This window comes from Pristiophorus japonicus, chromosome 11 (genome assembly GCF_044704955.1).
Source record: "Pristiophorus japonicus isolate sPriJap1 chromosome 11, sPriJap1.hap1, whole genome shotgun sequence".
In the NCBI taxonomy this organism is placed as follows: Eukaryota; Metazoa; Chordata; class Chondrichthyes; family Pristiophoridae; genus Pristiophorus; species Pristiophorus japonicus.
Window position 1 is genome coordinate 117114488 of NC_091987.1, and position 14590 is coordinate 117129077.

The 14590-nt window shown below is 43.4% G+C and overlaps 1 protein-coding gene across 1 annotated transcript in view; it reads left to right on the plus strand.

Moving 5' to 3' along the window:
* The window catches only part of map3k15 (mitogen-activated protein kinase kinase kinase 15), a 211060-nt gene that overhangs the window by 179167 nt on the left and 17303 nt on the right, over positions 1-14590 (plus strand). The window contains exons 22-23 of the mRNA XM_070893918.1: positions 6669-6854; positions 13086-13191. Coding sequence (XP_070750019.1) covers positions 6669-6854; positions 13086-13191 — 292 coding nt within the window. The remainder of the gene's footprint in view (positions 1-6668; positions 6855-13085; positions 13192-14590) is intronic.

Genomic DNA, 14590 nt, shown 5'->3' on the forward strand with positions numbered 1-14590 from the left:
CGATGAGCGATGTCAGTGCTGATGATTGGAGCACTGTTCCCTTTTGCCATCTCGTGTCCGCATCAAGCATTCCCGTATCAGAAACAGATGGTTAGGTGCATAGCAAAGCTTCCTCTACTCTTCCCCAACAATGTCCCTGCCCCAAGCACCCACAACTGCACCAATAACACTATGGCCCGGAATTTGCGGTGAATAATAACCGCAAAGTACCAGCGTTCGCTGTTATTACCCCTTTGAAACTGATCACAACTTCAGGATGTAGCGTATGTGCATCTAAATGTGGAAATCCTGGAGTTGCGGTCAGTCAGTCACTGCTCCAACACTGGCTGCACTGAGGCTGACCTCCATCCTCCCGTCCCACCCCAAAGCTGGCAATCAGTGCAACGAATGAAATGTTGGGCTTTTCTGCAGTAGTATCGCTGTTAAATACCCCATTAAACGTTAGGCCTTGTTGGATTAGGTGTAACTGGGGTTTTAACAGTTTATTGACGACGAAACTCATTTTCATTTTGTGGTGTGTTAAATTTCTCCACAATGATGAAAATTATGAACTTTAAAAAACTTTTTTAAAAAATTATATATTTTTTCATAGTGTGTTCATATTTATTTCAGATTTAACTTTTCCCTATGTGAGAGTCCCATTCTTTGTTTTGCTCTCTGTAACATTTTTAAAAAGACTGAAAGAAAACAGCTTATTCACATCCTGGTGCAAGGGTCAAGGATATCTCAGAGCGGGTGCAGGACATTCTAAAAAGGGAGGGAGAACAGCCAGTTGTCGTGGTGTACATTGGTACCAACGACATAGGTAAAAAAAAGGGATGAGGTCCTACAAAATGAATTTAAGGAGCTAGGAGCTAAATTAAAAAGTAGGACCTCAAAAGTAGTAATCTCGGGATTGCTACCAGTGCCAGGTGCTAGTCAGAGTAGGAATCGAGGATAGCGCAGAAGAATACGTGGCTTGAGCAGTGGTGCAGCAGGGAGGGATTCAAATTCCTGGGGCATTGGAACCGGTTCTGGGGAGATGGGATCAGTACAAACCGGACGGTCTGCACCTGGGCAGGACCGGAACCAATGTCCTAGGGGGAGTGTTTGCTAGTGCTGTTGGGGAGGAGTTAAACTATTATGGCAGGGGGATGGGAACCAATGCAGGGAGACAGAGGAAAACAAAAAGGAGACAAAAGCAAAAGACAGAAAGGAGATGAGGAAAAGTGGGGGGCAGAGAAACCCAAGAAAAAGAACAAAAAGGACCACTGTACAGAAAAATTCTAAAAGGACAAAGGGTGTTAAAAAAACAAGCCTGAAGGCTTTGTGTCTTAATGCAAGGAGTATCCGTAATAAGGTGGATGAATTAACTGTGCAAATAGATGTTAACAAATATGATGTGATTGGGATTACGGAGACGTGGCTCCAGGATGATCAGGGCTGGGAACTCAACATCCAGGGGTATTCAACATTCAGGAAGAATAGAATAAAAGGAAAAGGAGGTGGGGTAGCATTGCTGGTTAAAGAGGAGATTAATGCAATAGTTAGGAAGGACATTAGCTTGGATGATGTGGAATCTATATGGGTAGAGCTGCAGAACACCAAAGGGCAAAAAACGTTAGTGGGAGTTGTGTACAGACCTCCAAACAGTAGTAGTGATGTTGGAGAGGGCATCAAACAGGAAATTAGGGATGCATGCAATAAAGGTGCAGCAGTTAAAATGGGTGACTGTAAAATGCACATAGATTGGGCTAGCCAAACTGGAAGCAATACGGTGGAGGAGGATTTCCTGGAGTGCATAAGGGATGGTTTTCTCGACCAATATGTCGAGGAACCAACTAGGGGGGAGGCCATCTTAGACTGGGTGTTGTGTAATGAGAGGGGATTAATTAGCAATCTCGTTGTGCGAGGCCCCTTGGGGAAGAGTGACCATAATATGTTGGAATTCTGCTTTAGGATGGAGAATGAAACAGTTAATTCAGAGACCATGGTCCAGAACTTAAAGAAGGGTAACTTTGAAGGTATGAGGCGTGAATTGGCTAGGATAGATTGGCGAATGATACTTAAGGGGTTGACTGTGGATGGGCAATGGCAGACATTTAGAGACCGCATGGATAAACTACAACAATTGTACATTCCTGTCTGGCGTAAAAATAAAAAAGGGAAGGTGGCTCAACCATGGCTATCAAGGGAAATCAGGGATAGTATTAAAGCCAAGGAAGGGGCATACAAATTGACCAGAAATAGCAGCAAATCCGGGGACTGGTAGAAATTTAGAACTCAGCAGAGGAGGACAAAGAGTTTGATTAGGGCAGGGAAAATGGAGTATGAGAAGAAGCTTGCAGGGAACATTAAGATGGATTGCAAAAGTTTCTATAGGTATGTAAAGAGAAAAAGGTTAGTAAAGACAAACGTAGGTCCCCTGCAGTCAAAATCAGGGGAAGTCATAACGGGGATCAAAGAAATGGCAGACCAATGGAACAAGTACTTTGGTTCGGTATTCACTAAGGAAGACACAAACAACCTTCCAGATATAAAAGGGGTCAGAGGGTCGAGTAAGGAGGAGGAACTGAGGGAAATCTTTATTAGTCGGGAAATTGTGTTGGGGAAATTGATGGGATTGAAGGCCGATAAATCCCCAGGGCCTGATGGACTGCATCCCAGAGTACTTAAGGAGATGGCCTTGGAAATAGCAGATGCATTGACAGTCATTTTCCAACATTCCATTGACTCTGGATCAGTTCCTATCGAGTGGAGAGTAGCCAATGTAACCCCACTTTTTAAAAAAGGAGGGAGAGAGAATGCAGGGAATTATAGACCGGTCAGCCTGACCTCAGTAGTGGGTAAAATGATGGAATCAATTATTAAGGATGTCATAGCAGCGCATTTGGAAAGAGGAGACATGATAGGTCCAAGTCAGCATGGATTTGTGAAAGGGAAATCATGCTTGACAAATCTTCTGGAATTTTTTGAGGATGTTTCCAGTAAAGTGGACAAAGGAGAACCAGTTGATGTGGTATATTTGGACTTTCAGAAGGCTTTCGACAAGGTCCCACACAAGAGATTAATGTGCAAAGTTAAAGCACACGGGATTGGGGGTAGTGTGCTGACGTGGATTGAGAACTGGTTGTCAGACAGGAAGCAAAGAGTAGGAGTAAATGGGTACTTTTCAGAATGGCAGGCAGTGACTAGTGGGGTACCGCAAAGTTCTGTGCTGGGGCCCCAGCTGTTTACACTGTACATTAATGATTTAGATGAGGGGATTAAATGTTGTATCTCCAAATTTGCGGATGACACTAAGTTGGGTGGCAGTGTGAGCTGCGAGGAGGATGCTATGAGGCTGCAGAGTGACTTGGATAGGTTAGGTGAGTGAGCAAATGCATGGCAGATGAAGTATAATGTGGATAAATGTGAGGTTATCCACTTAGGTGGTAAAAACAGAGAGGCAGACTATTATCTGAATGGTGACAGATTAGGAAAAGGGGAGGTGCAACGAGACCTGGGTGTCATGGTACATCACTCATTGAAGGTTGGCATGCAGGTACAGCAGGCAGTTAAGAAAGCAAATGGCATGTTGGCCTTCATAGCGAGGGGATTTAAGTACAGGGGCAGGGAGGTGTTGCTACAGTTGTACAGGGCCTTGGTGAGGCCACACCTGGAGTATTGTGTACAGTTTTGGTCTCCTAACTTGAGGAAGGACATTCTTGCAATTGAGGGAGTGCAGCGAAGGTTCACCAGACTGATTCCCGGGATGGTGGGACAGATCTATCAAGAAAGACTGGATCAACTGGGCTTGTATTCACTGGAGTTCAGAAGAATGAGAGGGGACCTCATAGAAACGTTTAAAATTCTGACGGGTTTAGACAGGTTAGATGCAGGAAGAATGTTCCCAATGTTGGGGAAGTCCAGAACCAGGAGTCACAGTCTAAGGATAAGGGGTAAGCCATTTAGGACCGAGATGAGGAGAAACTTCTTCACCCAGAGAGTGGTGAACCTGTGGAATTCTCTACCACAGAAAGTAGTTGAGGCCAGTTCACTAAATATATTCAAAAAGGAGTTAGATGAAGTCCTTACTACTAGGGGGATCAAGGGGTATGGCGAGAAAGCAGGAAGGGGGTACTGAAGTTGCATGTTCAGCCATGAACTCATTGAATGGCGGTGCAGGCTCGAAGGGCCAAATGGCCTACTCCTGCACCTATTTTCTATGTTTCTATGTTTCTATTTTTCCTGGTTCCCGGTCTGTGAGAATTCTACATTGTGATTGGTTGCTTAGATAGATTGTTGATGTCACAGCAACTGTTCCTAGTTGTCAGTTTTACATCGAATTGGTCCAAGTCCCGAAACCTCCCTCGGGAGCCAGTGCCTCACAACTTGAGTCTCTTTGGGGAAATGCCCTCCGTGCCTTTCAGTTCTGCGCGGAGGGGTTTCCTGTACGGGCTGCTCTTGCACACTCTCCACCTTGCCATCCCCGTCTGCCATCCGGACCATCTTGCCGTCCGGAGGAGGCGGGTGTCCCCAATGGAGCGCACTCTACGCGGGAGTCCTCCCTCTATTTATTGGGGACTTGGCCTGGAGGGTGTTGCACGGAGCAGTCCCATTCAATAAGTTTTTAAATCGGTTCACGGGCTCCCAGGCCGCCTGCAATTTCTGCGGTCTGGAAGAGTCTGTGTTCCATGTTTTTATCGAATGTGCGAGGTTGCAGCCCCTCTTCCATTATTTGAAGGGGCTGCTCCTCAAATTCTGGTTGCACTTCAGTCCCACACTCTTGATCTTTTGCGGAAGGGAGCGGGCAGGTCAGAAGGCCTCCTTGTAGGACTGTTCCTTGGCATGGCCAAGGGGGCCATCACCCGGCCCAGGCAGCGGGCAGTCGAGGGGGTCATTCAGCCCAACTGCCTGTCTCTCTTCCGCGGTTACATCTGAGCCAGGGTGTCCCTGGAGATGGAGCACGCGGTGTCCACCGGTACGCTCGCGGCCTTCCGCGAAAGGTGGCCGCCGGAAGGACTGGAGTGCATCATCACCCCGGCAACCAAATTTTAATTTGATTTTATTGTCTAAAGTTTAATTTGTTTAATTTGCCGGTCTTAGTGCCCCCCCGCCCCCCCACTACCCACTTTTAGCCAGGGGACACTTGTATAATTTGTGTGTTAGTGCCCTCAAAAAAAAACAGGAAAACAAAGGAAAAAAATGTATACCAATTTGGTGCAGCAGGGACTCCCCACTATTCTACACCCATCTCACTTATGTGTCGGTCAAGGCAACCTTATCGCCACAGAGATCGCGAGGTCTTTGTGAGTGGCTTTCTTCGGGGCCAGCGGCGAACGTCTTTGCTTCACCGCTGACCGCAAATTCCAGACCATTGTTCTCTGTCCTGCTACACCAATTCTGTGTAAAACTGCCAATTAGGAGCAGTTTTGTGCTGTGAAATCATACACAATAGGATATGTGCTGAGACTGCCTGAACTCATTTCAAGTAGAACTCTCACATGCAATCAGTTTGGGTTGAATTTGAACTCGACTCAAACAAGTGAAAGACCAATGTCTAACCCACTACTCAGTCCTGCATATCTGATTTTCATTGCTGTGCCTTCATTAAAATTATACTATATGGTCCAAGATCAAAGCCCAGAGGTGGAGCAGCATGGACAGGACCAAGGGAAGGCTCAGCACCGGCCAATAGCGAGGTCGTGAGGCTCACATTGCATACTCTGAATTCCACATAGAGAGAGGTTCTGTGGGAAGGAGGAAGGAAGGAGGACAGTAGGAGTATGTTTGAGTTTGTGTGTATGTATTGGCACATGCGGGGGAGCCTGGTCACCAGTCGTCTTGGATCCCCTTGCTACTGGACCAAGACCGTGCTCCGTCAAGCCTGTGTGGTGGCTGGTGTGCAATGGACACCTCACGTTAAAAGAATTCACGCACAAGCATTTTCCACCGTCTAAAATGAGTTCATCAGTCACCTGAGTACTCATTTTTAGTGTGGAAGCAAGTCATCCTCGACCCCGAGGGACTGCCTATGATGATGACTATATGGCCTAGACATAGCTGCGCCGGGCAATGACAATGACAGCTTCAGGAGACGCGTACTGGGCGGCCGACTGCTCGCGGGGCGAAACTTGGGGAGGTGTGCTGCTGTAAAAACAAATCTTCCGATTTTCTTCTGTGCCCCATTGGTGCTTCGAACGCAGGGTCCGTGCCGAGATCGGTCAGTCAGGCACTCTGCTTGAGTGCCAAGCTGTTGGCACGGCAACCCCGCTCCCCGCTCCCCGGTGGTCCAGGTAGGACCCTTTTTTGGCTGCAGAATTTGCAGCTTGGGCCCTTCTCTTTAATTAAGAGAAGAGCCCCTCCTACACAGAAATGCGCAGCACCACGCCTCGCTCCCGATGTGTCTGCCCCGCTACCGCCCCAGAAAGGAAATGGTGCACTTTATTTTGCACAACACTTCCTTTTGGGGTGGTAACCCCAATTTCTCGCAAGAGACGAGACTTCTGCGCCCAAACAGGGTGGTACCCAATTTTTCCCCGTACATCTCTATAATCACTAACATTTTAACCTTCCAGATAACTTGCACTCCTGTATTGTGTTTTACATATTTTTACTCAATTATTAGTTGCTCTTCACTTTAAGTTCACAATCACTCCCCACCAGTTTTTCACAGACATATAATACTTGCATGTTTTATTTTGTAGGGTCATGAGGAGCTTAAGCTGTCAGTTGACCACATAAAACAGATTATTGGTATTTTGCGGGATTTCATTCGCTCCCCAGAGCGGAGAGTGATGGCCAACACCATCTCCAAACTCAAGCTGGACTTGGATTTTGATAGTTTCTCCATAAACCAGTTTCAGCTGGTGTTGTTTGGGTTCCAGGATGCGGTAAGTTCTCAGACAATGGAATAATGTAAACAGTAAGGTTCAAATTGTTCCACTCATAACCAACTGGCACCAAAAGAATAGCTGTGAGCTGAGCTAGTGCTCATCAAATGGGGTTAACTGAAAGCTTAATTGATAACATAGAGCTGAGAGTGGAAGGCTTTACATCCCAATGCAAGATGACGAGCCAGAATTGGACATCACTTTTGTGTTTGAAGTGTAGCTGAAGCAGAGAATGGACAAACATGCAGAGACTTGTTCTGGATGTGGATCTTGATGCACTGAAAAACTAACAAAGCAGCTTCAGTTCAGGGCAGTAATAGGTGGGTGATTTTCACCACTTCCTACTGACCTGATTAAGGAAGGCGATGAGCAGAGGCTGTGAGTTACACATAAGTGGTTGTGGCAGAGACAGATTGGAGATACATGGTCAAAGAGCAGAAAACAAAGCAGGAGCAGCTGAAGTAACCTTTCAGTCAATAAAAGAAGCAAAAGAAACAAAGGTACAGATGATCAAAACTAAGTAAAAACAGAAAAAAGCGAGATGCGAGAAAGGCTCAGAAAAAGTTAGCAAAGACTCAGAAGTAAGTTGAGATATGAAAGGCAAGTGTCCTTTGTGAATAAAGCACATAAATTAAAGAGACAAAGAAAAGAGCTTGCTAGCAAGAAACTCTTTGTAGATTGGTAATGCACTCAGATATATTTTGAGCCAGTGTAGGGTGAGAGTAAAATATAATGATTTAAGAGGAAGGAATCATGTATGTCTGTTAGCAGTGATTATACCAACTCTAAATATAAGAACATAAGAAATAGGAGCATGAGTAGGCCATATGTTTATCTCATCTAATATATCACGCCCCTCCTCCTTAACTACAATGTCTGCATTATCCTTTTTGTGAAGACAGATGCAAAGTATTCATTAAGAACCATACCCATGACTTCTGCTTCCTTTTTGGTCTCTAATAGGCTCTACTCTATCTTTAGTTATCGTCTTGCTCTTTATGCATTTATAAAACATCTTTGGGTTTTCATTGACTTTACTTGCCAATATTTTTTCTTGTCCTCTCTTTTTGCTTTCCTAATTTCCTTTTTAATTTCACCCTTGCACTTTCTACACATCCTTTGCTGGTTTGTAAAACTCTCCCAATCTTCCAGCTTATTACTCACCTTGGCAACATTATAAGCCTCTTATTCTAATCTAATACTATCTTTAACTTCTTTTGTTAGCCACGGATAGATCACTTTTCCCTTGGAATTTTTATTTGTCAATGGAATATATATTCATTGAGAGTTATGAAATACTTCATTAAATTATTGCCACTGCTTATCTACCATCACACCTTTTAATCTAATTTCCCAATCTCCCGTAGCCAACTCACCCTCATACTTATGTAATTGGTTTTATTTATGTTTAATAATTTAGTTTTGGATTTAAGTACGTCACACTCAAACTCAATGTGAAACTCTATTATATTATGATCACTCTTGCCCAGAGGATTGCTTACTGTGAGATTATTAATTAACCCTGTCTCACTACACAAGACAGGATCTAAAATAGACTCTTCCCTGGTTGGTTTCACAACATATTCTAGGAAACTGACTTGAATGCATTCCATGAACTTGTCCTCCAAACTACTTTTGCCAATTTGATTTGTCCAGTCTATATGAAGATTTAAGTCCCCCACAATTATTTTGTTACCTTTGTTACAAGCTCCTCTTACTTCTTGGTTAATACTCTGTCCAACAATGTAGCTAGTGTTAGGGGGCCTATAAAATCCTCCTACCAGTGTTTTCTGCCTCTTGTTATTTCTTATCTCCACCCATATTGATTCTATTTTCTACTCTTCCAAGCCAAGATCCTTTTTCTTTACTACTGCCGTTATGTCACCCTTTATAATCAGTCCTATCCCCCACTCCTTTTCCATTTTGAATAGGAGATGTAGTTCCAACTATGGCTCACGTTGTGGCCAAGAATGTGACAGTGTTCACTGGAGAGTTGACCAAGTTAGCAGGAGAGGTGGAGAGAGAAGTGATGTTGGAGGAGATTGAACAGGCAGTAAGACAGACAAAGAAAGGAAAAGCGTCCAACATGTGCAGAGCTGCAGCTGAAATACTTGAAGATGGGGACGGGAGCTGAAGTGGTGGAAAAGTTTCATTTGGAATAATTCCATTACAAGCATAGGGGCAGATAGTGAAAATTGTGGATAAGAGCAGAAAAACAGATGTAAATAGGACTTGGAGAAAGGCAGCAAAAAATCCAAATGGAGATGCAAAAGGGAAGACTTCTAGTTGATCAATGGAAATAGAAGGAGTGAGGAAAAGAGCTGATAGTAAGGACCTGTGATTGGACTAGAATTTCCCCAGCCTAACTGAATTGCACAAAATTCCCCAAACCTTAAGAATGGCGTTTTGAAAATATCGGCAAAAAGCGGATTGCCCTGGTGCAATGCGAAAAACAAAATGCACTGCCTAAGTTTGGCCATTCAGCGAATTTGTTTTGGGAAGAAAAAAATGCACGAGAAAAGCAGGCGTTGCAGCCTCAGAAACATCGGTAAGTAGGACTATCCTGCAAAAAAGGTAAGTTAAAGTTTTTATTTTTTTAATTCTTTTGCAGCAATTACTTAGTTAAGGGTCTTTTCAATTTTTTTGTGTGTTTTCTCCCCTCCCAGGGCCTGTATTTTTGGCATTGATAGGCCTCGGGCTCAAGTTGGCGACATCACGGTTTTTAACATAAATCGTCATGCAATGCTGTTTTTTAAGGACCAGCGTATTTTGTGGCCAAATTTACTCCCTTAAAAAAATGGCAATGTTTATTCTTATTTATTCACTATTTTATCATTATCAAATAATGACAGGCTGGGGAATTTCTTACCCAAAGAGAGTATGAATTCAAGGCAATAATCTAGGGCTAAATAAAAAAACTGCAATGCTGGAATTCTGCAACAAAAACAGAAAATGCTGGAATTATATGGAAAGTTTGCTGTACATTTATTGGTATTAAAGCAGGATTGAGAGGATCGAGTTATAATGAAAGACTTGTTTACTGCAACAGAGAAAGTTGAGGGGAAATCTAATAGAAAAGCTCCAAGTTTTGAAAGCCTTTGAGAGGGTAAAGCATAGAAGATTATTTCCACTCGTCACTGAATTGGCAACAAGGGGGTATCAGCTTAAAAACATAAGATTTGTAAGAAATGTAGTCACACAAAGGATCACTAGAGTTTAGAATCAATTAGTGCAATGGAACAGCAAGGAAGTAAATTTAGACGAGGTAGTTCTGATGTGGAGCTAACACTGGCGTCGGTACAATAGGATAAAAGGCCTCCCTCTGTGCGGAAATCTGCAAGGTTCTTTACAATTTCACGTGGAAAAATCATTTCTAGGATTACTGACTCTTTCCCCATACCGTTTAGTACTTTTCCTCTTCAAGTGTTTAACCAAGTCCCTCTTTAATGTCATTATTTACTCAGCTTCAATAAGCTTCAATAAGCACTTGCACTAATATGTTATAAATTCCAACAATCCTTTGTGTGAATAAATTTCTTCTAAATCTCATGCTTTTTAGTTGATAACCCCCTGTTACTAATTCGGTGACGAGTGAAAATAAACTTCCACTCAAAACTTTGAGCAATTATATTAGATCCCCCCTTCACCTTCGAATGAGTCAAATTGCTAAAAGGAATAAAGGCGAGCATGCAGGTTGAAGGAAAAGTGTCTGATTAGTTTAAAGACAGATCTCTGACAGGGTTGTATCAGACCATATCATGAGCAGTGTGAAGCAGGGACACTGAAAGCATGCAAGTCTGGCCCTGGTAAAGAACATGTAGAGTGTGCCAATCTACATGCATTCTTGATTGCTGTCATCAGGATGACTAAAGAACCTGGAAGATGAAGCAACACAGTAGGGTTTCAGATTCTGCTTTCCAAGATTGTGCTTGAAATATGAGGAAGAGCGAGAAAGGATGCAAGAATGCTAAAGAAAATGGGCATGCTATTGAGGAAATGGAAATAGTGGACCAGGTTGTATGTCTTTGAAGTTGTACACACAATGAAGGTGGATGTGAGAAAGAGGTGAGGGAGCTTATTGTTTAAAGTGGAATTGCTTTTGAAAAAAGTATGGAAACTATCTTGGAAGAGGAGAGATGTACCATGGGATGTGAAATAAAGTCTACAAAGGCAACTGACTTGATACTTTTGGAACACTAATTAAGAAGTAGGTTGGGTAACTGTTGAGCGGACTCACTGATGCTTAAATAATGAAAAAGGACAAACTGTGTGTAGTAACAGAGCATGTTACAGCAGGAAGACTAAACAGATTCAGGTACATGTACCATATGGCTGACAATTGATGCCCTTGGAAAACTGAGATTAAAACACTTAGAAATGTTGTTACTGTATATGGCAAAACCTTTCATTGCCTAAAAGGGTAGATTCAATAATGCCCCTGAAATTCTAATCTCTCCGGGTGCGTACGATGTGTGCACATGCCCGAAGAGGCCCCGCAAGTTCTGGGTTTAGATGCGCATGCGCCTGAACTCGCCACTTGCGATCTGTCAAAATTTATTTGCCCAACTCCTGCCCACTGAATGTCCTTCAAACTCTTACGCCTGCTAAAAGGCCTGCTTTTATCAGCATAAGAGTTTTAATAGATAGAAAAAATAAATGTTATTAACTATTTATTTAAAAACCTTGACTATGAAGGTAAGATTATTTTCAACACTATTAAAACATTTTTTTTTAATTTCAAAAACATTTTTTTTCTCTAAAACATAATGCAATTTCTATTAATTTTTTTTAAAAGTGACGTGTTTTTTAAAGTTATGTTTGTGTTTTATTTGATTTTAGCTTTTTGATTTAGCTCGGAGCTCCTATTACTATCAATGAGAATACTATATTGTGATTGGTGGCCCAGGACCACGTGATCGCAGGAACTGCATATGCTCCTGGGATGCGTGGGTCTCTGCGCTGAGCTGCGCAGCTAGGCCTGGGACCCGACGTCTTCACTGGAGTGGGACCACCAGATACATTCGGAATTTTCTTTTTTGGTCGGAGGCATCCGCCTGCAGGAAGCCTCCGACCGCAATGTTTGGCCCACTAGTAACTTTCAAAAGGGAATTGAATAAATACTTGAAGGGAAGAAATTCCAGGGCTATGGTTGAAGAGCAAGGCAGTTGGACTAATTGGGTAGCTCTTTCCAAAAGCTTCTATGCTGTAAGATTCTATTCGTGACAATAGACAGGAAACTGACAGAGGCAATAATGCAATGGTGAGGTCTGTGGTATCTCTGATCAGCCTATAACATTAACACTGCCTGAATGCTTTAATAATATGGCTGTTAATGAACCAATCCTGCATTATACTATTACCAATTTCAGTTGCTAAATGATGGTATCAGTCTCAGGCCTGAAAATGAAAGTCTCAATGAAAACTTTGAGGAATATTAAATCCCATCGGGGACAAGTAACTAGTCAAACTCAAAGCATAACCTATCAAGGAGTTACTGCACACAATCCTGCACATTCACATACTGGTACCTGCATCACATGACAGCTGTACAAATTGGTACCCGATGAATCATCAGCAACAAAATGTGTCCTACTGTCCAGTATTGATGAGTTTGAATAGTTATAAAGATGGTTATGTGAGGACCACTGAATCAGATTGCAGATACCTTGATATCACATTGGCGGAGTGAAGTAATTCTACAGAACTCAGCCACATGTTGTGATGTACAAACTTGTACTATGTGTCTTAAACAACATCAGTGAACTTTGTCGTGCCTTGCCAAAACCAAAGTTGCATGGACATCAGCATTTGATCTCAACATTCAATAGATAGATTTAAGGGGAAGCTAGCTTAAGTATAAGAGGAAGAAAGGAATAGAAGGATATATCAATATTATGAGAAGGAGGCTCATGTGGAGCATAGACACTGGCATAGACCAACATAGGCCCAATGGCCTTTTTCTGTGCTGTAAATTCTATGCAATTGTCCAATTCAATTACCCTCAGTTTGGCCACACAGACCACAGATACATTTATTATTGCTCGACGATTACAGAGTATGTTCAAACTGTTCTGATTTGACGTTAGGATGTAACCGAGAACAAAATAAATGAAGTTGATCTTCAGAAGTTGGCAGATTTGATGGTTGATTTTGGTTTCTTTCTGTTTGCAAGAAAATAAAGACTTCTACATAAGATAAAACTCTTTTGCTTTTTTTGTTGGCATGCTTTAGGTTAATAGGGTTCTGCGACACCATCACATCAAGCCCCACTGGATGTTTGCAATGGATAACATTATGCGCCGTGCAGTGCAAGCTGCAGTCACCATTCTCATTCCAGGTACATAATTGCCCTGGCTTCTGGAAAGGCAGCTCAGGAATATCCCTCACCTTCATCATTTAAGCCTCAAAGAATTTCTGGGACTTTTTGGCTCCTAAAAGAAAATCTTAGAAACAAAATTAGAATAGTTGTAGCTCAATCCTCTTAATTGCTATAAGTTAAGTTCCAACCTTGATGGTGCTTAGATCAGTATTCAGTAGCTGTACCACATAATTTACAGAGCACTAGGACCATGACAATGCTAAAATTGAGGCCCGCGATTTACACTGAAGGATTGCATCTGGCCCGTCAGGGGTGTGGGGGACAATAATCGGCCCCTGTGTTGTTTGAATCTTGAGACTAGTTACTGATGAAACTGCATTTCCCAGAGATCAGTATGAGAGGACAGTGACAGCAAGGGATGTACGTGTGAAATTACACCTCTTTGATAGTATTCCGATCGTAAGTGACTTATTTGGGTGCTTGGATTGAACTTAGTTTCTTTCTTATTTGCCATTGGCCACAAATTTACCAAAGTCAACTTGCTAACAAGAGTATAATTTGATCATTTGCCATGGATCTAGTCTAAACTTTTATCATCAGGCCCTATTGGCAGTGAAAGTACAAATATACTTTCAAATCAGCTAGTCCAGGTGGAAAGTAAAGCAAAGGCTGCTGGGCTCCTTACCAAGCCTTATATGATATGTGCCACAACATTGTGGCTCTGAAAATTGGTCGGCTGTGATCATGGCAGCTATGCCAAGATTGAACCCGCCGATGCCCTCCAGTGCTGACTCCACTCGTGTGCACATCTTGTTTCCATGCGGTCGATGTGTGCCCATGCCATCTCCCTCAAGGCCCATTGGCCCCATGCAGCCAGAAAATCCGGTGATTTCCCACAATCGGGGTGGAGGTGTCCAGGTCCTTCGATTAGGCCCCATCCAGCTCCCAATCAGACCTTATATAAAGATTCCACAATCTAATTTTAATAAAATAGCCACCTTTATTGCTGGGGTACAAGCAGTTTCCCTTGTCTGGTCTGCTCCCTGATGGGGCCGACCTACCCATCTGGAAGCTGGTGTGTCCCATCTCTCTTGGCGTACAGACCTCTAGTAATAGAGTAGGTCCTTTCTGAGTTGGGGAAGTCTCTGTGTAGAGAATTTCCACACCCAGCTCCGCTCCCTTGGCAACACTGGCACCGGGTCACTGGCCCGATCTCTTGCCCCGATCTCTGGCCCTCGATCGCTGCCCCCGATCTCTGGCCCCCGATCTCTGGCCCCCGCCCGATCTCTGGCCCCCGATCTCTGGCCCCCGATCTCTGGCCCCCGATCACTGGCCCTGCAATCACTGGCCCTGCAATCACTGGCCCCCGGATCACTGGCCCCCCGATTTCTGGCCCCGATCACTGGCCGCCGATCAC